Source organism: Enhydra lutris, unplaced genomic scaffold (genome assembly GCF_002288905.1).
Source record: "Enhydra lutris kenyoni isolate GAN:26980312 unplaced genomic scaffold, ASM228890v2 scaffoldscaffold16, whole genome shotgun sequence".
Taxonomy (NCBI): domain Eukaryota; kingdom Metazoa; phylum Chordata; class Mammalia; order Carnivora; family Mustelidae; genus Enhydra; species Enhydra lutris.
Genome location: NW_019154100.1, coordinates 35,189,965 through 35,214,169, shown reverse-complemented (window position 1 = coordinate 35,214,169; position 24,205 = coordinate 35,189,965). Strand labels below are relative to the sequence as shown.

The window sequence follows — 24,205 nt, the reverse complement described above, 5'->3', positions numbered from 1 at the left end:
AAGCCAGTCCTTTCTCTGTGCTGTCTGTGCCTTTTCTAGGAAAGTACAGGGGCTGAGATCAGAGTCCTGTCTCCGCAGAGCAGGGGATTTCAAGCTGTCTTTCTCCAAGGAGCCCCGAGGGGCAGCTCAAGGGTCTTCATGGGTTGTGTGGGAAGAATGGCAGGAGGAAGTCAGGACGTAGGGAGACTGAGCACAGACCCCCTCCTCCAGCCTCCAGTTGAACCGAGATAGGCTTTGCCTTTCTTCGTTGGGTGTATTGGGTAATATGTAAGACCTACTTGAGAAAGGATTCTACTGCTAAAAGGGGCAGCGGGGGTGGGGGGCGGTGGAGAAGCACTGCCTTGGAGAACTAGACTACTTAATATAAACTGATACATTTTCATCTCTCAGCTTGTGTTACATTTATATGGTGCTTTACATTTTGAAAAACACTTTAACATGATTTGAATTTATAAAACCTTGTAAGGTAGGCATATTTTAACAGCTGCCGCAAAATTTTCCCACAACTGAAGCTCTGTATTGCGGTACCCGTTCTCGCAGGCAGGCTGAAGGGCCATATGTCAAGAGATGGTAGAGATCATCACCAGCTTGACTAGAAAGTAGAGCTAGATGATGTCTAATCTCTCTGTTTGTGCAGAGATGTTATCACTAGAAGTGATTAGAGAAGATATTACCATCAAAAGAATTACCTGCGCTAAAGGTTCTTGTCTCTTGGGGGTAAGACCATTGATTGACCTCCTGTTCTGGTCTTGTCCCAGGGCTGGGAGCCTCCTTCTATTTAATCCTTATGGCCACTCCAGGAGGGAGGATTTATTGTAACCATTTCGAAGGTGATGAAACTGAGCCGTATTAGGTTAAATGGAAAATCTTAGAGCCCAGAGTTCTCCAGCTACCAAACCGGGGCTCTGTCCAGTGCATCAGAATGCCCTTCAGAGAAGTATTGCATCTTTTTAAACATTAGCCTCCCTGAACTTTATGCAAGCATGTATTATTTTTGGAAGGAAGTTCTTATGCCAGGCATCATATCCACAGCCCGGTCCTTTCCCTCCCTCCCTCCCTCCCTCCCTCCCTCCCTCCCTCAGGTCCTTACCTCCTGCTTTGGATCAAGCCATATCATCTGTCATCTATACCTGCACTCAGCTTCCTTTCTGGGGAGGTCACTTGGCATGACTCAGCTGTTAGCATCTTCCCTTGCTTTGATTGCCTGGGTTTCCAACACCAGCTCGTGCTATTTTGGGTTTTGCCTCGGATGGGAAGATTGGGAAAACAGCAGTCCGGCCTTCTGGCTCTCCAAGTTGTTGATTCGATTTGGCTTTCTCTCTTCATTCATGAATTCTTTCTGTGCTGCAAGCTGAGGAGGTTTGCATGTTTCAAAGATTCTTCTCTCTTCCCAGAAGGTGCACATCTGGGGCACACAGAGGGGCCAGATGCGATAGCAGCTTTGGTCACCTTGGTTGCCATTCTTCCAGTGAGAATCCCTCCAACTAAGAAATCATCCTTTCCTCTCCTCTTTCTTAAAGAGAAGAACAAACATGTTGAATAATACTGTTGAGTAGTCTCACTTCAAATGGGTGTATTTAATCTTCGTGTTTTATTATTAGGGCAAATAGTTTAAGGAACTATGTTCTGCTAAATTAAAGCTCTCCAGATTTCACCACTTGAACTTCTGGAATCTTGAATTTGACACAAGGAGGCAGTTTATTCAAATGTTTCTGATCATTCTAAAACAATGGAGAGTAAGAAAGTACATTTCTTTGTATAAGACCTTACAGTTGATGAAGGTTTTCATATATGTTGCATGTTTTACCCTAATGATTCCATGGGGCATTAAGGTAAAACATTTATCATTCCTATTGCACATCAGCAAATTCCGGTGAAAAAGCCTTAAACTTCATAATAAAGCATTCATTTGGAAAAACAGCTGTAGGTACACTGAGATTCAGCAGTCCCCCAGACCTAGCACCCGCGAGTCATTAGCTTCTTTTGCCACCAAAAGTGCCGCGCTGATGAAGAAATATTGTTGGTCTGGGGAGAACTGATCCAAATAAAAAATTGAATAAGGTTGAAAGGTCATGCAGCTGGCCGAGTCTCAGGTCGGAGTTTCAGTGCCGTAGGAATCATGGAAGGATGCAGGGTTTTATATTCCCCCATGTAAAAAGTCAGGACCTTTACTTGTGAACTGTTTTGCTCCTTACCTTTTCCTTTCAGGATAGCTCCCTGCTGCTACCTGCTGCTGGCCGAGACTCCAGAGCAGCCATGATGTTTTCAGGGTGACCCAACCAGAAGAAAATGAATACCCCATAGATTCTCAGCAGACTAGGCAATATTTTAGGTATTGGGGATAACATGATTCATGGGAGGTGTCTTTGCCCAAAGCATATAACAGTATGGTGGAGGATGGAGGGGTTGTTTGCTTAAATTAAGTCTTTTTAACATAGTGGGATTGGGTTGGGAGGGGGTGACAGGCCTGCCTGAGTGAAGGATGAGCAGTGAGCCTGTCAGAGGAGGCTTTCCAAAAGTGAAATCCGCATAAAAGAACAAGGAAATTACTAGTACCCCAGGGTTTCTAGAAGGCGGCATCCGGACTGAGAGATGGGAAATGGGAGGCAGTGAGACAGGAAGACACAGGCAGGAGCCCAGGGATGGAGGATGCTGTTTTTGTTGTTGAAAAGTTTGACTTTTATGCACCTGGATCCACGGGGTCAGATTTGTGTTCCGCGCATCTTGCTGCCTCTGGAGAAAGGATGGGAGGGGTTGAACGTGGAGGGAGTGAGATAAGTTGCCAGGCTCCTGAAGAGTCCAGATAAGGGAAGTTGAGCCTCAGTAAGCAGAAGGAGGAGGAGTGGAAGGAAAAAAGCAAAACAGAGAAACACTGAGAAGGTACAGTCATAACTTGATGATTAGACACAGAGCATGAGAAAGGAAAATGTGTCCAAGATGACTTCATTATTTTTGATCCAAAGGAGGATACTATAAACCCTTATAGGGAATGTTCCAGGAAGAATACTTTAAAAAGAAGAGAGAAGTTGAGTTTTAGAATGCTGTGTGAGAGGTGCTCATGGAACACTTCTAGAAGAAAATGTTCCATAGACAAAGAAAGCCATTTGTAGTCCAAAACTAGAAATGCAGCTTCTGTTCTGGTTTTCATAATTCTTTTTCTTATGCTGCCTCTTTAAATCAGTGTCTCTTATGGACTCCATCATGACCAGCTTTGAGAATGAGGAAAACAACAGATTCCCTGGGAGTGAAAGGATACATCTGTGCATGTCCATGAGACGTGACACACAATTTCAGGTAGTTCAAAGAACTCCAGGTTCATAATCTTTACCTTAAATAGGTCATGGAGCCTTAAAACTCCATACAAATCTCTGAGCTTCCAAGTCCTATGTTGAGAGACTGTCAAGGGTCCTCTGCTGCTGTTGTGTGATTGGAGGAGTCCAGTTACAGCCGCATGGTTTATTATCAACACAAATCAACAGAGGATCAGCCAACAATGGCAGTACCCAGAAACTATAGCACACAGGCTCATTTTAACTACTCAATAGCTTTTTATTATGACCCCATTCTCTGCTTGTGTCATAAACTCCTCCCCAGATTCTCCTCCAAGGCAGAGCTGGCAGAACACACATTCAGATTCTGTTACTATTTATTGAGATGCTTGTGATCTTTCTTGTTACCACTTGTTATTGTCATACAGTGAGGATCCTGATGTGAGGACAACCAGCTCTGTCCTCCACTATATCCTCTGTTCAAGTTGGTCAGTCTCTGTCCCTAGAACTCAAGTCACTTTCATTTTTATAAGAATAACATTCTGTAGTTTTCACCTCTATATTTTGACTGTTTTTTCTAGAAGCCCTGTACACGTTTCTCTGAAATAAACTTTTTCCCGCATTTTGTTCTCCCAGTGAACCTTGTTGACATTCCTCTTCTCTAATGTAGTAGTCTTTCACATCAACAGAGTACCCCAAACAAATACAAAGGGGTATTAAAATATCCTCTCATTTAGTATTTATCAAGTACTTGCTATGTAGGAGGTCTCCACTGAAGAATCCAATCTAATGAATGAAGTGATTGTGGATTTATAAATTACACACAGTGTGGTCATTGTGTTTGTAGAGGTGTGGGACCTGGCAGGTCATATTGTGCAGGCTATACTATCCCTTGTCTGATGAGTTGAGGCATTCAGCAGTTTTCCTGTGAGCCTTTGTTGTATACCTCCTGAGAAAGTGTCAAGGTGCTATGGAGGTAGATACTCAAACAAATCTTGAACTTGAGAAATGCCACAGCTTAACAAAGGCAGACAAGGGACGCCTGGGTGGCTCAGTTGGTTGAGCGGCTGCCTTCGGCTCAGGTCATGATCCTGGGGTCCTGGGATCGAGTCCCACATCAAGTCCCACATCGAGTCCCACTCCTTGCTTGGTGGGGAGCCTGCTTCTCCCTCTGCTTCTGCCTGCCTCTCTGTCTGCCTGTGCTCGCTTGCTCTCTCTCCCTCTGTCCCTGACAAATAAATAAAATCTTAAAAAAAACAAAAAACAAAAAACAAAAAATAAAGGCAGACAAAATAAGCCACAATGGGACCTAGTTGTGACACATACCATAAATGTGAAGGAAAGCAAAGTGGAAACACTCATTGAATACCTAGTATGTGTCAAGAAATACTTTAGGTATTTTCATTTACATTTTCTAATTAAATATTCCAAATTATGTTTTGAAGTAAGTATTATCCCCATTTTACAGAGGAGGAAGTTAAGGCTCAGAGATGATAAGCAAATTACCATAAATCTCCTTGTTTCTAACATTCATGTACTTTCACTCTATATAGCTAGAGAACCTTAGGAAATATATCAAAATAATAAAGTGAGAAAGAATGTGACCCACTTAGTTATTACCTAGTGCTCCAGTTTTCTCTTACTTCATCTAACTCTTTCCCCCTGCCCATAATGGTTAAGTATATACCCTTGGAACATCCTTAGGGTTTGTCCCTTACCAGCTCTAACTATTATTAATATCCTGGTAATTTAAAAAAGATCCCTTTGGATGTGGCTTAGAAACTGTCTCCTATTTTCCTCCCATGATTTACCCAATCCCTGATAGCATTAATATTAGAGATAATTAAGTGTGCTGCCTTTACAGAATGCTTGTCCATGGGCATGCCATTTTTTTAAATAAAGCATGAACACCTTTTATTATTTATTTTAGAGAGAAAGAGAGAGTGGGGTAGGGGCAGAAGGAGAGAATCTTAAGCAGACTCTGCGCTGAGCATGGACATGGGGCTCAATCCCATACCCTTAAGATCATGACATGGGCCAAAACCGAGTCAGATGGTCAACCGACTAAGCCACCCAGGCTTCCCAAAACCTCTTATGTCCTTTTTAACAAAACTGCTAACAAACCCACTAGTATGGTTTCCTTTATCATGGATGGGAATTACTATAGCTCAGCTACATTTATCCAATATCATAGAAATTGATGACTATACTCCCTAAATGACCCAAATTTTATCCCCCTTTCAATTTAACACTTTAAATAAATGCCAGCAGCTTCAGTGCATTGGAAAAATTACTGTACGTCTGAAACAATTTGGATATCAATATTTGTCACACAACCTTCCTAGGTGTAATGTCTGAAGCAATAGTCACTTAGCTTGCTCGCATTCTCTGTGTGGTATTTACCCAATAGTCATCATTCATGTGTGTTCATTAGGTCTTGGGGTGATGAGACAAGTCACTGTACAGCCAAGTCACTGTATTCTCAGCTGGGCCTGGAGCCTGTTTAGTTTGGCACTGATTAATGATGTGTGGGGGGTGAGCAGTTTGCAGAGCTACCTTAGAAACCCAGTTAGCCAAAGACAAATAGCTGAAAGTTGGCCGATGGGAGCATGGGAGGTGGGCTCTTGAGAAAGGGGAGTCGTTTCAAAACACCAGTGTGACTTTTGGTTATCCTAACTAGGGGAGGGATAGGTTCTGTAGTAGACGATGTTTTGGGTCTGGTTTCTCAATGTGCACACTAGGATGGGGTGTAAGGCTTGTCACTGTGTTCATCCAGCCACATCCTTTCTCTGTGCCTTGGTTCTCGCCATTTATAAACTTGCTTACCAGAGCTTACCTGCTACCAAGTCCCCTTCAAACAAAATGTCCTTGTTATCAGTAAAGTATTTTGAGATGTCCTTTTTGAACATCTTATGCTAAAAGAACAAGCATTTATAGCTTTACTTTTTTTGTACCAAGTGACTCTTATACTGAAAAAAAAAAAAAAGCTTTAAGTGTGGTATTTATCTTGACTTATATACTTCTTATCTCTTGTTTTTCCTTCTCACTCCATTCACCTTTTGTACCATGTTGGTTTGGCATCCATTCTTTACTCAAATTTTCTCCTTTTTGCCTCTTTCTGTTCTTTGGGTGGGGCAATAAAGAGGGATATGTTGATCTTGAAGTTGTAGAGAAAATGTCTCAGCTCTATTTGGGGTGCTGTCCTTTTAGTGTCATACCAAAACTGGGAACAACACATTTTTGTAGTCCTTTTCAGAATGGACTCTTTTTCCCTATTACTGACAGGGATCTGATGGAAAACATATCTAAATTTCCCTTGGCAACTCCCAGCTAGAGACTTTATGAATATGTATTTCATAAAGATAAATAACACCTTGTTTCGAGGGCATTATTTTTTCATTAACCCATCCAGAATTCTCAATCCAAAAGTTACAAGGATGCCCATATCCATTGGGGCTGGGGAGAAAAAACAGAAAGGTGGGAAGATATGCCTAGGGTTACACAGAAGACAGCACAAGAAGAAAAATGCAAAGCCCGGTAAGAATTTAGCTTAATTATTAATCTTTGACTTTATCACTTAGTTCTTCCAAGGTCTTAAGTTTTCACCTGCAAGTTTGAATGAATTCTTTTTTTTTAATTATTTATTTATTTGAGAGAGAGAGAGAAAGCACATGAGTCGGCGGAGAGGCAGAGAGAGAAGCAGACTCCCCACTGAGCAGGGAGCTGGATGCAGGACTTGATCCCAGGACCCTGAGATCATGACCTGAGCCAAAGGCAGATGCTTAGTCGACCAAGCCACCCAGGTGTCCCTCAAACAAATTCTTCTATTTGGCAATTACAGGCTTCCATAGTTTGATCTCGATGCATCTTCCACTACATCCTACCCCTCTCCCTAAGTAAATAAGCATGAAGAATAGGTATCATTTTTGTCTTGTCCTGTAAAAGCTGCTTGGAAAAGATTTTTTTAACCCTTATATCACATTGTGAAGTCTATACTGTAATTTCCAGTTTGTTGGGGGAGCTTAGGCTTAGAGAGGTTCAGAAATTTGCCCCAGAAGACATAGGCGGTAATAGTGAGAGCACCAAGAATCAAACACAGTTCTGCCTGACTCTAGTGTTTACTGATTTCCTTTGGCCTTTTCCTAAATTCAAAGTGATCTTGAACAATTGCCTTTATGTTGACTTGGGAAGCCCTAACCCCCTCACTCCTCCTTTCAGATCTGAATCATACCCATCCTGCAGGACCCCGCCCAGAGCCTACTTTTAGCCTACAGGATTTTCTAATCCCCCAACTGGAAGTGGTCTTCCCTTCCTTGAACCACAGAGAACATGGGAATCACCATTTGACATCATTGCCTCAGAGCAAATAGCATGAAGCAGGTTGAAGTCAGGAGATTTGGGGTCAAATCTCTGCTCTGCCAGTATCTGCTGTGTGATTTTGATTAAATCACTTAATTTTATCTTAGCATATGCTGCAATCTGACCCCCTATAGTCCCACCCAGGTAAAAATGCTAAGATTCTGAAGCTGTATTATATATATAATTTCTTGTATGTGTTGAGTCCCATACATCTTTTCATTCACTTAGTCGTTCATTCATATATTTACCAAACATTGAATTTCAGTAATTTCAGAATTTGATCTTGGAAGCACCGAGATCTTCTAGAGGCCTCACTTCCCCCTTTAGACAATAGAGCTATTGGTTTGGAATGAAGTCCTTGAGGGCAAGGACTTTTCATTTTTTTATACCTCAAGCAGATGAAACAGGAGGAAAAGTCACTTTCACAAGATGAGATCTCAGAAGAAAGAAGTTTGGGCGAATGCCAGTAAGCTCTTTTTTAACATTTTCAGTGTCCGGGTTTTTCAGCATCTCACCCATCCTTGTGCACCTTACATACCAGCCTGTAGTGACCAACCTGCCAAAAAAGGGGAGAGGGGTGTGGTTATCAACTAGTTGAAGTCCCCAGATTTCAGGTTTGGTTTCCAAGCACTATCATCTTCTATGCCACCTTTAGTACCACTTGTCCCCTTGGGCTCCCGCGAGTCCTCAGACATTCATTTTAGCAGATGGCAGTTCTGCTTATGCCATCAGCAGACACCACTTTGCAGAATAGATGTCATCTTCCTCCCCTCACAGCCTCAGCAAATTCCTCGGAACCCATTTTTATCTGTCAGATGTTCATGCTAATTCCCAAACACCCTCATAACAATAATAATAAAAGTAAAATTCTCACCTGGATTTTATTTATAAAATCTTGGCAAGTTTGCTTACTACTTGAGTACTTACTGGTTAGCAGGAGCTGTGTATGACTTGCGAATCTTTTTATCAACTTAGTGTGGTAGAATTCGTTAACTGTAGGTTAAAGTTGTAAACATCTTTTCATTCAACTTTCATATTCTGAAATGAACTGCAACTTCATATTTTCATTTTAATAATTTAAAACATAGGCTTTCTTCTAACTTTTTTCTTTAAAGAGAGAGAGAAAGACAGGTAGGGATAGGACCAGAGAGGGTGAGGGAGAGAGAGAGAATCTTAAGTCAGTTCAGCATCCAGCGTGGAGCCCGATTCAGGGCCCCATCTCATGATGACCCTGAGATCATGACCTGATCCGAAATCAAGAGTTGAACACGTAACTGACTGAGCCACCCAGGCAGGTCCAAAGCATAGGTTTTCTACATTCAGAACTCGGATTCAGTCTCTCTCATCATTTACCAGCGGTTTCCGAATGCAAAGAAATGAAGGGTCCCTCTGTGGTAGGATTGTCATGAAGAAACAATGAGATTAAGGATACCAAGTTTAATGGACTGCCACTCCACTTAGTAAACCACCAGAAAGCACTAAGAGTCACCATGCTGTCCCCTCTGATAGAGAAAAGGTGTTTTCTGGGTACCCATCCCATTTGACTCTTATGACTATACCTGATTAGGTGAGGGAGAGGGTGGATATCAAATTTGTTTTCAGTTTAAAAATATATTTTCTAGACATATCTTGAAAGAAGTTGCTGTGGCTGATATCGAAGAGATTACTGCCTATGTTCTCCTCTAGGATTCTGATGGATTCCTGGCTCACATTGAGGTCTTTTATCCATTTTGAGTTTATCTTCGTGTACGGTGTAAGGGAATGGTCGAGTTTCACTATTCTAATTCAAGAATGCGTGGTGGGATGAGTGGTGAGATCCAACATAACATGCATAGATTTCTTAAGTGAGAAATTGAGAACTCTCATATAGTTTAATGTGTTTTTGTTTTTGTTTTCTGAAGCTTGTTTTGCTTGTACCATCTTACGTGACTCAAGCCTTTTTTTCCCCTCCTATCATACTTTCTTTAAAAAAATAAATAAATAAAACTCAACAGAACATTACTCTTCAATATATCTGAACTCTAATATAAATTATATCCACTTGGAAATCATTTCATTTGTTTTTAATAAATAAGTAGCAAGAGGATTTGTGTTGTAGAAACAGATACTACTTCCTAAAAATCCTCAGTTAATTTCATCTAAGTTATAATTCTAGGAAAGTTCCTCATGTACTGGGTATAGTCAGAAATTTTTTCCAGAGTTATAAAAATCATGGAAATTTGAAAGGAAGGGAAAAGGTGATTGTGTTCAACATCAGACAGTTTATAATTTGACGTAGGAGACCCATGTCTGCCCACTATTTCATCATGTCAGCAGGCATGGGTCAGCCCTGAGTATCTGGCTCTGTTCTAGGACCAGTGGTCACGTCCTTGCGGCAGAGAATACTCAGTTTCCAGAGGCGTTAGTATTGGTTTTGATCACCAAGATAGTCAGATAGAAAGACTGTGTAGTTATTGAACAACTTACACAAGTACATAAAATTGAACACAGGTCCAGACCCTTAAAGGACTTGAGCTAATCCTCAAAGAAATTGGACCTTCGGACTTTTAAGAAACTCTAGTCTGAAGTTATTGAAGAGTTGGATGTGTTAGGTAAGATCAACTATTGGTCATCTACATTGATTTCTTCAGAGATGGAGGATGGGTGCCATCTTGAATGCCAAATTCAACTGGTTGGGGGTGGTTGCCTATGGGCAGAGTCCTTGTTCAGCAGGGAAAATTTTCTAAAATGGTGCCCTGATAGATTGGTGATGCCCACCATTGACATAGGAGACATTGACATATACCACGCAATTACCTTCTGTGGGGTTTCCTCCAAAGGACACATCGGTAGGCAAGGGACCACATTCAAGTTAAGTGTGGCAGATGCAGTGGATTTTTGGAAACCGTGGGAACAGCTATGTTGCTTCAGCTGTGAGAAGTATAGCAAATGAGCAAAAAAAAAAAAAAAAAAAGGAAGAGGTATTGTGTAGAGAAACACAGGAGCCATTTCAAACCTTCTTTGGGCTCATTGGCTCCAAATTGCCAAGTGACTGTTGGGATTTTGCAGAATCAGAGCAGTCTGAGCTGTTTTAATTGTCTAAAATTTGTGCTGTGGTGGTTGACAGGTTCTCCTTTAAAGATAATAAATGGCTCACAATTACTTTAGTTTAGAAAGTGCTCTTCTGCCCTGGGACACTGTAATAACCAGCCACGGAAAAGAAAAAGCCTGGGGATTTATGAGGTGTCCCAATTTATAGTCATCTGGGAAAAATACAGCAGGACATTGGTATAGCAGGTGTGTTAACCAGAGTTAATCTATCATTCTATCATTGCTACTGTTAGAAACCCTCTCTTTCCCTCTGCTTAAAACTATCACAGGGATTCAGCCATGGCCTTCACAAAAATGCACCAGAAATCTTTTTTTTTTTTTTTTTTTTAAACATGTAACTCAGAAATATAGTCTGGTTGACCTTCGCTTTACTGGACTGAGTGGGAAATTTTCCAGGTATGAGGGATTTAAAAACCCACTAGTGATAAAAAGGTAAATGAGGTATAGTGTCTTCTTTCTGCAGGCTCAAGGTCCTACTGGATGACCAGTAGTAAATACATAATTTCAGTGCACTCTGAGAAGTGCCGTTGTTGAAACAATAGGGTAGAAATACAATAGAAATTATTTGGATGTGCAAAAAAACTGTCATGTGCTTAATAATCACTTTGTTTTCCCTGTCCCCAAATTATATTGTTAGCCCATACCTATAATAGGACTTACTAAAGTCCAACATTATTATTTGTTTACACACCTGCCTCCCCCTAACGGCAGGTTTTCCAAGGTGGGCACTGGGTCTGGTTCTTTGTATTCTCAGCACTTCACCCAGCGATCAACCCATATTCAAAATGAGCAAGTACAGGACTGAATGTGTACTTCTAAAGCTTGTAATACCCAGGAAATGATGATTTACTAGGCCAAACCTAGAAAATCAAAATATATTTACTCTTAAGGTATTCTGTTGATGATTCCGATGAATTTATTTGGAAATTAAAACACATACCACAGTGTTTTAAATTTCTCAGCAGAGAATGGTCCACTCAAAATGTCACACTGTTAGTTGGATGACTAGAAAAGAGGAGAATATTTGCAGAAGGGTAATAAAAAGACCAATCCTTCCTCATATATCTAAGAGAGTAGAGACCCATGGGCACTGCTGAATTTGAAGTCCCACTGCGTGGCTCTCTTCCCTGCCCCATCTGTCTGCTGAGGAGCCTCCGCCAGTCCTTCCATTTTGGTGGCACTGTCCTTTCAGAGCGACTCACTGAAGCGATGATTCTGATCTCTGTGGGGTTCGGCGGCCTTGCCTGATGGCTGAGCTAGTTTGTGGGAGGCAGACCTCGTTTTTCCCACCCTGGATCCCCTGTGGTCTTGCCTGAGCAGTCTGCTTATGAAAAGTTTATTAAATCTCCCTTCCAGTGGGGCAGATTGTCCCATTTCATTTGTCACTATTTAACAGGTTATGCAAAACATGCCGGGAGATCTCAGTGCACAGAGCGTCTGGTTTCACCTCCACGTGAGACAGTAGACATTTCATTTATTTCTTAATAGCAACTAATTTCAGAGTAGTTTGAAGCTAATTTATCAGGGCCCACTGATACTCCTAATCTCCGTCTTCCTTTAGCCTCTTCAGTCACTCCACAAATATTTATGAAACTGATCCTGGGCACAGAGATGTGTAATTAGGTAATCACACCATCCATGGAGGTTGAGACATACCAGGGTCGGTCAACACAAGAGCAGACATAATTACCATTCACTCCTTTCCATCACACCCTACCAAGAATAAGCAAAGAAGAGGCAGTGAGTCGTCCCAGATTTGTTGGTAAACAACCCATAATGTTTGAAGGGATATCTGTGGTCGCCATGTATCCAGGAACAAAGACGATCTGGAATCGCTCATCATTTAGTAGTGTGTATTTTGGTCTTATGATTATGTAACTTAAAAAAGGAAAGTCCTCTGAGGCTCAGTTCTCCAGAGAAATTCCTCCTCTGCTTTTGGAGACCTCCCAGGAGAGTCATTCCACTACTACTCTTACTCACGGCAGCCACAGCTGCAAGAGAACCAAGCCTTAGGAATGACCACGGTTTGGGAGACTTTCCCATTGGGAAGGTCATTCTTTGTAACTTTCAGAAGACTTCCAAAAGATTTTGCTTTCAGCACCCATGCTGGACAAAGCACGGCTGACTTTGGTGACCCAGCATCAAAAAAACAACAGTAGCATAGTTATTTAAAAAATCTTAGCTATAATATAAGCAAATAAATAAATAAATAAATAAATAAAATCTCATTAAAAAAAAAATCTTGGCTATTATCTCCCAACCCTATGGGAAAAGAGTTTCTCAACTTTTGTAAGTAAACCAGCCCCATTGGTTTCTGCCTCTTTCTTCACACGTCGTCACATGTTTTGACTGACTGACTTGACATGTTGTTTATTCAAAGCTGTGGATTAAATGTCACTCACTAATGTGATTTGCTCAGACTTTGCTTGCCTGAGGCCGACTCCATCAGACACTGGTGAAAATAGCTTCCTGTTGTCAACCAGGGTCCTCAATTAGCTGACCAGCCAATCTGCCCTGATGACTGTATTAATTTGGCTCCCTGTTTGCAGTGGAGAAAGGAAGTTTGGTCACACTGCTGTTTGCCTCTTAATTGCGTTCCCTTCAATGGCAGGCTGCAAAGAGAAGGTCGTGATCCCAAACTTTACCTTGGTTTCTCTCTTTTGAGCTGACTTCCTACGGCCGCTGAAGAGAGTGAGAAGTGTGTTGCTTCCATGTCCGTTGCTCTTCAAGAGACCCTGCGCTAATTGATTTTAAGATGAATTGCTGGTTGAAAGGTTTATTTTTTTCCTGGCCACAGAGATGCCTTCAGTCTTCAGTTAGATGCCTTCTGTGAGGAATAGGACAGCTGTCAGTGCCTTGTGTCTCAGTCTTTGGAATGTGAACTCACCTGGTTAACACCTGCCCAGCACGGTGGGGTCAGGCATTATCTAATGAGCTATTTGGGGTATGAACACCAAGGCCCTCAAAGCTGTCAGTTTGGATGATGAGCAGATTCTCAGGAAGCTTGGAGCTGCCTGAGCATCTCTCTGTCTCCTGCCGCCCAATTTCTGTTTTATTAGCAGCTAAAACTGGAGGAAGTTCTCAGGCAAGGGAGCGGTGCTGAGCGGGTAGCTCCCTTTCTAACGGCTCCAGGGCCATCCGCTGTGCTCTCAGGGTACGTTTGAAAAGTCACCTCTCATACTGGCTAATGCTAGTGCTCCCTCAGGTTCTCCAGGCCCATAGAGACACTTCCGGCCTCAGGTTGCCTACTCGGGTTGGCACACAGGCTGCTGCCCTGCGTCGGGGAACATAGATGCTAATTGCTACCCAGGGAACTGTGGGCACATTGGGAAGATGGTGGCCGCCCTTGCTAAGGGGGGTCCCTAAACAGGGCTTGAGCCTGGCAGGCAGATGCCCATACCACAGTGGCTTTGGCCGGAGTAGTCTGTCTTCCCGAGTAAAGGTGGCTTCTCAGAACATGCCCAGAGCCATCATGGTCCCCTGACCCTCTCTCTGACTGTCCCAGGTGAAAACATTCATCCTGCCCACACCATAGCTAGTATCTGAAGACCAAGCCTTGGAGGAACCACTGGCAACAACACGCTGAGCTCTTGGTTCTTCCTCTGTAAGTTGCACTGGGCAGTTCAACGAAGGAAGGCTATCCCTTCTCTCTTTTCCCTGGAAGGCCAGCGGTCATTGATTCTTTCTATCTTATGCCTTCTCATTTAGACCAGTAGCCCTCAAGCCCTCCTGCACATTAGCATCCCAGTGGGGCCTTGTGAAGCTTGCCCAGTGTCCGGAGCTCATTCCAGACAGAATGAATCAGAATCTCTAAGGAGGGGTGAGGCCAGGCCAAGGGATGCTTTCCATTTTACTGTAGACTGAGGGTTGAGAAATATTGATTTTTTTTAAAGCTATTTGTTTCTTTTAATCACTTGATGAGTCCGTCGGTCATAAGTTATATAGATATTTTCTTTTTTTTTTTTAAAGATTTCATTTATTTAATTGACACACACACACACACACACATACAGACACGGAGAGAGGTCAAGCAGGGAGAGTAGCAGGCAGAGGTAGAGGAAGAAGCACATTCCTGCTGAACAGGGAGCTCAAGGTGGGGCTTGATCTCAGGACCCCAGGATCCTGACCTGAGCCGAAGACAGAGGCTTAACTGACTGAGCCACTCAGGCGTCCCTAAATAGGTATTTTCTCAGTAACTACTATGTGATTGGATTGTACAGACTGTGGATGTGTGATAGTCAACAAAGGACACACAGTTTGTGATGTTATGGTACAATCCCGTCATGGGAGACTGGGGGACCAACGCTGACTTTGGGGGGAAGGCAGCAGGTCAGGGAAGGATTATGTTGACTTGAGGAATGAGCAGGTATTAGGAGGCTTTAAGTCACAGGTGGAAGGAAGAGCACAAATGAAGGCACAGGGGTGAAGTTCAAGGCACCTAAAGGCTCTCAGTGTGGCTAGATCATGGGGTGTGTGGGGTGAAGCCAAGGGGGAGGCGTCTCCTGGAGCAGGAGTTGGAAGGCAACCACAGGTGCCCATGTGGGGCACTGGTCTTCATCCACATGCAGTGCTGAACCATCAGAGGTTTCAAGCAGATAAATGATGTGATCAGACTTGCATTTTGGAAACAATCCAGCTTCTTTGAGCAGGCGCTAGAGTTAAAGTCAGAGGCTTATAGGTAAAACAGGACAGGTAAGGATGGGTAAGGGAGGGGCCAGTGAGAATGAGGCAAAGTAGACAAAAGGAACAGCTATTCAAGAAGGCAGTCGACATTACAACGTTCCTTAACGGTATAATCCTCAGAGCAAAATTCCCAACTTCCAGGCCCAATTGGTTCCATTATTTTGATCATTGCTGCATAGTTTTCCATACTCACCAAAGACATCACACAACTCAGAGTTACATTTCGCTTACAAGTGCAGATATATGGCCCCTCAAAGAACAGGCCTCGACCGTCCACAGTCTGCATTCCAGGCCCTCTCTGAAGAGGAGTCAAACCAGCAGAAAGTTTGGGTCTGCAGTGAGCTATTCTTTTTCTCAGCACTCGGGGACATATTCTGGCCTTTGATGGGATACACAGCAAGCCTGCTTGTGCTGGGTTCAGAAATACCACCTCAGAGAAGAAAAATTACAGTGACCTCGCTGCCCACATCATACACAGCACTGGCCTTCAGCTCTGAATTTGGTCATCATCACCCCCTCAGACAGATACCGTGGGAGTTCAGAGCTCAGAGAGCTGTTAGGGACCCCTGAGGAAACAGAGGCAAGCGGGGAGAAGTTAAATGATTTGCTGATTCTTATTATGATCGCCGGCCAAGATCAGGTTGTGTCTATTGTGAAATGCAAAGGAGCTTTTCTGCATTGATTAATGAACAAAATGTTTCAAATTCTTCTGGTATAATGGAGGACACATAATGAAATCTCAAGGGGCTGGGGGTTACCCACCATCTGGGCTGATCCTCTGTGATTTAGAACAGTTTCTGTCCACTTCCATTAAGCCTCACCCCACAGGGCCCCTCACCAGGGGACTGCACTGGCCAAACCCCGGCAGATGTGGCAGAAGGAAAAACAAGGACAGGCCAAAGTATCTTCAAGGCCCTGAAACCATTTGGGGGGGACAGTTGAGAACCCTGTTTTTAAAAGAACAAAAACTTTACAATATCAGAATTCATTCTGTTCAGTGCAACTTCAGTATAATCTTGAACTGCTCTACCCATGTTAGAAACCCGCTGTGTCATCATGAGGCAGTTTGCGTGCGGCAAGGAGGAATTTTTCCTTTGGATAAGCTGTCTTTAGGACTGGAATTCACAGGAAACCTTATACTGATGGGTATCATGTTTGGACTTGTCCTAATCCTGACTGAAGATGATCACCTCCACTTTATAGATATGGAAACAGGTTCAGAGAAACTGAGTGATTCACCTGGCTCAGCGGGTCAGGGAGCCAGACTTTGAAATGAGCACTGCCTAACTCTAAAGCCCAGTGGTTTCCCTTTATACCAGAGTTTGCCAAATTCCTGCCCACCAGCCAAATCTTGCTCACCACCTGTTTTTCTTTTTATTATTATTATTTATTTGACAGACAGATCACAAGGAGGCAGAGCAGCAGACAGAGAGAGAGAGAGGAGGAGGAGGAGGAAGCAGGCTCCCCGCTGAGCAGAGAGCCCGATGTGGAGCTCGATCCCAAGACCCTGGTATCATGACCTGAGCCGAAGGCAGAGGCTTTAACCCACTGAGCCACCCCAGCGTCCCACCTGTTTTTTGTAATCAGGTCTTATTGGAACAGAGCCACACTTGTTCATTTGCTTCTGGTCTGCAGTCACTCTCACAACGCCCGGGCAGAGCTAAGTAGTTGCCACAGACATGATCTGGCCCTTAACAGAAACCTCTGCTCTATGCCCACACCACCCCAGAATAAATACAGGAAAATTAAATGCTACTCCTCGGGACCAGAAAGCATTTTTATTTCTTCCTCTCCCCTTCATTTAATACACTTGACACCGTTTAGCAAAAACTCTCATTCTCATGGACTAACCTAGGCAGCCCTCTCCCCAGCCGTGGCAGAAGTACAAAGGAAAACCATTTTTAGTTTCCAGAAGGTGTCCTAATTTTGAAGACCTTGAGGGGGCTGAGGCAATCAACAGTCTGCATCTAGGTCAGTACGTGTCGCTGTGAACTTCTAGTACTCTTTCAGAGCAAGGCCACTTCTCCCCACATCCCGAGCTCAGAGAGTGGCCCTTCAGAGTGACCCCTGGCCTCCGGGAAGTTATCCTGTCTGTAGATGAGCGCCTAGACCCCTCTCCAGGCAGAATCCTTCCCATTTTTTGGCCCTTATGAGTCTTCAGTCATTTTGTCTTGTGTAAGGAACATTCTTAGGAAGAAAAATGGTCCAGTGCTAAAGCCCAGCAATGAAAATTCTCCCACACGACTCATTTTTAAGCTAGACCGTGTTGACATCTGTCTTCTCCATGACAACCTTTTCTCTTCATTATGGAGATAAATCCATTTAATGGATTGCCACTGATAGGATAGATTGTACATTTTTGTAAGTGCTGACCGCTGCCACCCCCGTTTAGTGGCAATGCCCAGTAGCCATTTCTCCAGAAAACTTTCACTCAGCCACAGACTCAGCCTGGGAAAGGAAGCCCAAAATGACCTCTCAAACCCTAAGACAGCATTTCAAAGCCACAGACTTTAATTTTTAGGCTTTGTAAAAGTGCGCTTTGAAAACCACGTTAACAGTCTTCTAATTCTGTTAAGGATGTATTCGTTTAATTCTACAGATGAGAGGTGGGAGCCTAAGAATCTTTGGCGTTGAGCGTATCTATCATTATTACAGTCTGGAGGGTACTGTGTTAAGTACTAGGGACCACAATACAAATAAGAAACAGTACCGGTGCTCAAAGCATTTACAATCTGGATGGGGAAAGGTACACCAGTAATTGGCTTAACTGCTTTACTGTGCTATGACAAGAATCACTACAGATACCACACTGAAGGCAGAGAAGTGGTGCTGGATGTTTGCCGAGACCAGTGCTTCTCACGTTTGCGTGAGTGCTGGAATCACCCGGAGGGGCTGTTGAAACACTGATCGTAGGTTTCTGATTCAGTAGGTCTCAGGTGAATCTGAAAGTTGCATTTCTAGCAAGTTCTCCCGTGATACAAATGTGGTCTGGGAACACTGTCGAGGATATTTTTTTTATCGGATTAACCTCAGACATAAGTCATTTCATTCTCAGACGGCAAGGGAACATGACATCACAGTTGTTGTGTTTCTAGTATGTTCCATTCAGTGTATCGGTACTTTACAAGTAATAAACTTGTTTGTATTTCACAACAATTCTATGAACTCTGAACTATTACTTCTTCTTTATAGTGACCAAACTAAGGCTTGGGAACAGAGACTCATGTTTGCTACATATACACAGGATACCATAAAGGGTGTAAGGATTTATCTAATGAGCAAGACCTTGATGAATTCTAAATGATTAGTCCTTCTGCTTTACAGATGCTAAAACTGAGTCTTGGGGGGACTGAATATCTTGAAGAAGGTCACAGCCTACCTCTACACTTGTGTTGGGCCCCAAAGGCTGAGCCGCCATCCTCCAGCCAATAGCATCCACTGGCCGAAAGCTGCTAACATGGGCTCTAAAAGCTTATTTTGTCAAATGCCTGAGTCAAGCACTCTCTCCCTCCAGCCTTTGTTCTTGCTGTTTCTGGTCCCTCCGCCTGGACTCCCTTCACTTCTTCACCTCAGTAACTCCTAGCCGTCCTCCAGGTCCCAGCACTTTGGTCTCGGCCTTGCAGACTTCTCTGACATCCCTCCTTACCCCAGTTGAGCCAGGGTAATGACTCCTTTGTAATGTCTTCCTTTTCCCAGACCCCTCTGTGAGCACAACCTCTCCAGTTTTTGTATGTGTCCCAACATAGTGTACTATACCAGATTCCATCACACACTCCAAAATCCCCTGGTGAGTGACTTATCACTGATTGCAAAAAAATTAAAAAAAAAATCCAATTTTTTTCATCTTAACCAGCTGAACCACCCACTCTCTGGCCCAGCCTGACTTTCAGCCTTACCTCGAAGCACCACCTCGGTTTTTCAACTAAATGAAACCACCATACACTCCTCCCCACCTAGGGCTGGGCTCTCCTCTCCCCGAGCCTTGGTTCATGCTGTTTCTTCCAAGAATGGCTCCTTCTCTACCTCTCATTGTGTCCACATCTGGCCTCTCCTCAAGGCCCAGCCAAAGTCTGGGGCTGTGCCATGAGCCTGTCAGCACTTGAGCGAAGCTAAGTATTTAGGGAATAAATGTCTCGACCTCGCTCTGCTGTGACATCATTCCCCCCACCCCCTTGGAGGAGGCAAGTATGTAATGTCTTATCCACATTCCCAGACTAGGATGCAAGGCTTCAAATATCTCACTTACAGTGCCTTGCACATTGTAGGTGCTTGAAAAACAGTTGATGAGAACAGATGAATAATGCTGCATGAAGACTGTGGGTATGAAGGCGGGATCAGATTAGTGATTAGATTAGAAGCACCTGGACGCTCAGGAGATCTTAGAATAAAACACAGGAGCCCATCTCAGTGAGCAACAGGGAAACCAGGAGCACATTTAGACTACCGGCCTGCTTGATTCTTGTCAGGGGTGCCCAGAACTTACACCTTTAACCCAGTCTTCCAAGAATCTGAAAGGTTTTCTCCATTTGAGGTACATGTGTATTTTGGGACTCCCACTTCTTTTGTAACATGTGACATTGTTACAGAGAGCATGTGCTAGAAAAATTCCAGAAACACACCACAGGCACATTTTTTACCTTGATGAAATAATCAGTCAATACCAGTAAGTGAATGTGGGTTCTGAGAGCATGTTTTGTCTGATGTCCATGACAGAACATATTCATATTCTGTAAATAAGAAGTTTTAAGTCCATTGATTTGTTGATGCCTCTGCAACACCATCTATGGGCTTAAACTATGAGAAAAGGTCTGATATTTTCCAAAGAAGACAGAGTAAGCATGGTAGTTGTGAGTGTCTTGATTTAAATCATGCACATAGAGCATTAATAGAGACTTTACACTATTAATGTTAGCCTTTTTAAAAGCTACTTTGCTAAGAAATAGAGAAATATTTGATTTATAACTTTTTTGTCTCTGCAAAAAAAAAAATCAGTGACTTTTTTTTCACTGGGCTCATTTTCCTTGGCAAAGGAGTTACCATAGAACTTCTCGGGGCCCCAGCAAAATTGTGAAGTAAATCAGGCAAAGCCAGTCTTTCCCTCCACCAACCTCCATTCTGAACTGTATCTCAACCACTTGCATCCTTTACCCTGGGGCCAAGTGCCCCTTTGGCCTCTTCTTTTTTATCCTATCAACTTACTCTTATGAAATGGTCTATATTCACTTCTAAACTGAAGCATAAGCGGTTGTTGGAAATTTAAAAGATTGTCCCACTTATGGATTCTTACATCTAGCAAAAGATGAAAGTCTTAAGCTAGAAGAATTGAAACCTTTAACAGTGGATTTTAAGCATAAAATATAAGTAGGAGCTGAAGAATTTCCCATATCACCATAAGGGATTTTCATCATTTCCATGCAAAGGTGCAACCATGAGCATTAAATGAAGATGCTGTTTAAAGTTTTTTCTTGTTGAAGTCACTTCATTGTTTCTATCCAGCTTCCTTTTCTTACTTTTCCCCAACCTGGGCAACCTCCACCCCATAAGCTGATACTCCTCTTTGACTTCGTTGTATGTATTCGTTGAGATCTTAAGTTGCAAGTGACAGGAATTCGATTCAATTGGGGAAATAAAGGTTCATGTAACAAACCACCAAACGTCAAGATTGAATTGACATTATGGTTGAGTATAATTTAACTATTATTAACTCTCTCACTCTCTCTTTCTCTCTCTCTCTCTCTCTCTCTCTCACACACACACACACACACACACACACACACACACACACGTCTTTCTTCTATCTAATTTGAATGGAACCAGCCTCATCATCTTCCACTCTCCCACATGTTATGAGACAGTATTATGGTTGTCAATTTTAGGGGAAAGAGCATGCTTCAGCTCTGCTTCAAGTCAAGTCAGAAGTCTGGAGAAGGATGCTTATTGGTCAGCTCAGGTCACATGCCCACTTACTAGTGTAATCATTGTGTCCAATCCTCTGTGTTCTGGTAACTATCATCCCTGTGACAGCCACTTAAGAAACACTTAAGTGTTTCTCCCCTTAAAGTGGGAGCATCCCCTGGCCCTCTTTCCTTATCTATTAAATGAGGAAATTGGAGAGCTCTGAAACTTTCCCAGCTGTAACCTGATTCTATTTTGAAATTGCTTCTTCATTTTCAGTATTCTAATTGCTCTCTTGGTCTTTCTTACATGTCCTACCTCCCACAAGAAGGTCAAATAGCACTGGGAGATGATAATTATCTCCTTGACCCAACTCTGAGTTTCTCTAAATGGGGAGGGGGTAGCTCCTGTGCTGCCTCCTCATGAAACAGCCAAGTGTTATATAGTTCAGCCTTGACCAAATTTAACCACCATTTATACCCCATGATATAAGATGGTCACAATTTCAAAATTTGTCAAGCATCCCAAATTTAGCATTTTACTTATGTGAGAAAAGGAAGCAGATCATGTGGAAGGTCAACTGGAAATTTTCCCTGATGCCATTATGCTGGGGGCAGGAAACGATGCTTATGTAACTGGTCCCAATTCAGAGGCAGCCCAGGCTCAACGGGGTTAATGAGGGCTCGTGTGCAGGTTATTCATCTCTTCCCACAGCACTGAATACTCATTCTCCTTGCAAAACCCTTACGATTTCTTCTCTGAAATGCCTCCCCACCTGCCACGAAAGGCCACCAGTCCGTCTTCTCTATCACATCCACTCTTCTGTTGTCATGATCATTGCTTATGTCCCATGTCTGGCTCTCTTATTAGACCACCAGTTTACAGAAGGCAAGGGCCATACCTTATTCACCCTTGAATTCCCAGTGCTTCACCCAGTATAGACACATTGTAAGCACTCAGTGATGTTTGTTGTATTGACTTCACAGCTAATGCTCCTCAAGCAACTTTTTATTAATTGCTTCTATGAGTACTATCTGGTTTATGGCAAGCTGGTAGCCAATGCAGTTAGACTGAAGGACCCAGGTCTTTGAAACTCCCATGAATCAGAGGACAAGAGGACAGTTGCCTTTCTGTCTTCACATAGTAACCACCCCTGCACAGAGCAAGCAGGGCACACACATCCTTGGTTAAAGTAGATCTATCATGGGGGGTACTCAGTGTCATAGAACTCAGCTAGAGATGTGTGACCTTGGGTCAGTCCTCAATCTTAAATCTCAGCCTCTTTATCTCTAAAAGTGACCCCAAGTGACATGGGGTCATGATTGACCATGGCATCACAGTAGCATGATTGACCATGGAGCCATGCTCGAATCCCAGCGCATTCACCTACCAACCAGCCATAACATCCTGAACTAGTTACTTGACATTTCAAGGCCTCTGTTTCTTCATATGTAAAAAGAATGATAACCACATCTAACTCCTAGATTTGAGTGGATTAAGAGAGGGAACAGACATAAAACTTCCACCATAGTATCAGGCCCACTGTACATATCTCTCTCAGTGGTAACAATTATTATTCTCCTCTGCAGTGGAAGATTAAAAAAAAAAAGGCAGGAAGATTACTACATGTCCCTTGGATGCCTCTGTGTGTTTTCTGATCTTTTCCTGCTTTATAAATTCTGATGAAGATGAATCCACATTAATAGAGGCAATGTTAATTGCCTCCTTGTGGGGTGGACCTGTCCTTAGGCAGCACATTACCATATTCTTTTTTTCTTGAAGCTTCCAATGGGATATGTCTGTTCTATTTAAAAGGCCTCCTTTTTAGTGCCTGGCCCAAGAAGGCAACAGCACGTGCACAGTTTCTGATCCCTCATGTATGTGAACACTCAGGCCTTCACTACACGGGGAGAGCGTTCTCGGGGTGTGAGTGTGGATATCATTTCACGTTTGTTTGAGCCAGTAACAACCAGACCTCCATAGTTAATTGTGTCTCAGTCATCTTCTTCGGGAAAAAATGGCGGTGACGCAGACTCCTAGCTGTTGCTTGGACTTCTTTCACTTTTGAAGTTTGCATTATTCGTAGCGTCAGTTTTGGCAGTAGTCCCATAATATGTTGAGCCAATGGAGCACTCCCCTAGCCAGGCCTGCCCCCCCAACCCCAGTTCCGAGTTCATCAGTCCATCTCCTTCCTTGTGGTTCTAGGAGCACAAGAGAGAGTGAAGGTGTACATTGTGGTTGTTTACTCTTTGGAAAAGCACTCTCAAGGCTTGGGCAGAGAGCGCAGGGGAAGGGATTCGGGGGTAAGGAACAGAGAGGCAGGGAGCCGTTCACTCTAGATCTTTCCAAATGGGCAAGGGCAACCCCCCAGGAAAGTTATGGTCTTCCTTTCATCTACAGGTAATGCAGGTGGTGAAGGAGCAGGTTATGAGAGCTCTTACAACCAAGCCTAGCTCCCTGGACCAGTTCAAGTGCAAACTGCAGAACCTGAGCTACACTGAGATCCTGAAAATCCGCCAGTCTGAGAGGATGAACCAGGAAGATTTCCAGTCTCGCCCGATTTTGTAAGTAACCCCTGAGCTCTATCTCCTCAGAGGCTCTGACCCACCATCTCTGGTCTGAAGACCGATCATACACAGTGCAGTGGGCTGTGTTGTGAGCTCATTTACAGAAGGCCAACAAAAGACACTTCGGAAGACCTCAGTTCAGTTCATGAAGTCTCAGCAGCTCCCTGAGGAAGTCGGCATAGAGGCAGCTGAGGGGACGGCGGGGACAGGTCCCAGCAGCAGGACCTAAGCCAGGAAGTGGCCTGGTTTTGGAGGAGTCCCCTGGGAACTTGTAGCTGAAAAGTGGGGGGGCCTTTCCTAACACTTGGGATCAATTTTTGCCCAGAAAGGTATTTCTTGGTG

At 43.3% G+C, this 24,205-nt stretch overlaps 1 protein-coding gene across 3 annotated transcripts in view; it reads left to right on the top strand.

Annotated features, from left to right (window-relative positions):
• The window catches only part of LOC111147268 (engulfment and cell motility 1), a 524,081-nt gene that overhangs the window by 459,810 nt on the left and 40,066 nt on the right, over window positions 1-24,205 (top strand). For all 3 annotated transcript variants that reach the window (XM_022503209.1, XM_022503208.1, XM_022503207.1), the window contains one exon: window positions 23,697-23,860. In XM_022503209.1, the coding sequence (XP_022358917.1) occupies window positions 23,697-23,860 (164 nt within the window). The remainder of the gene's footprint in view (window positions 1-23,696; window positions 23,861-24,205) is intronic.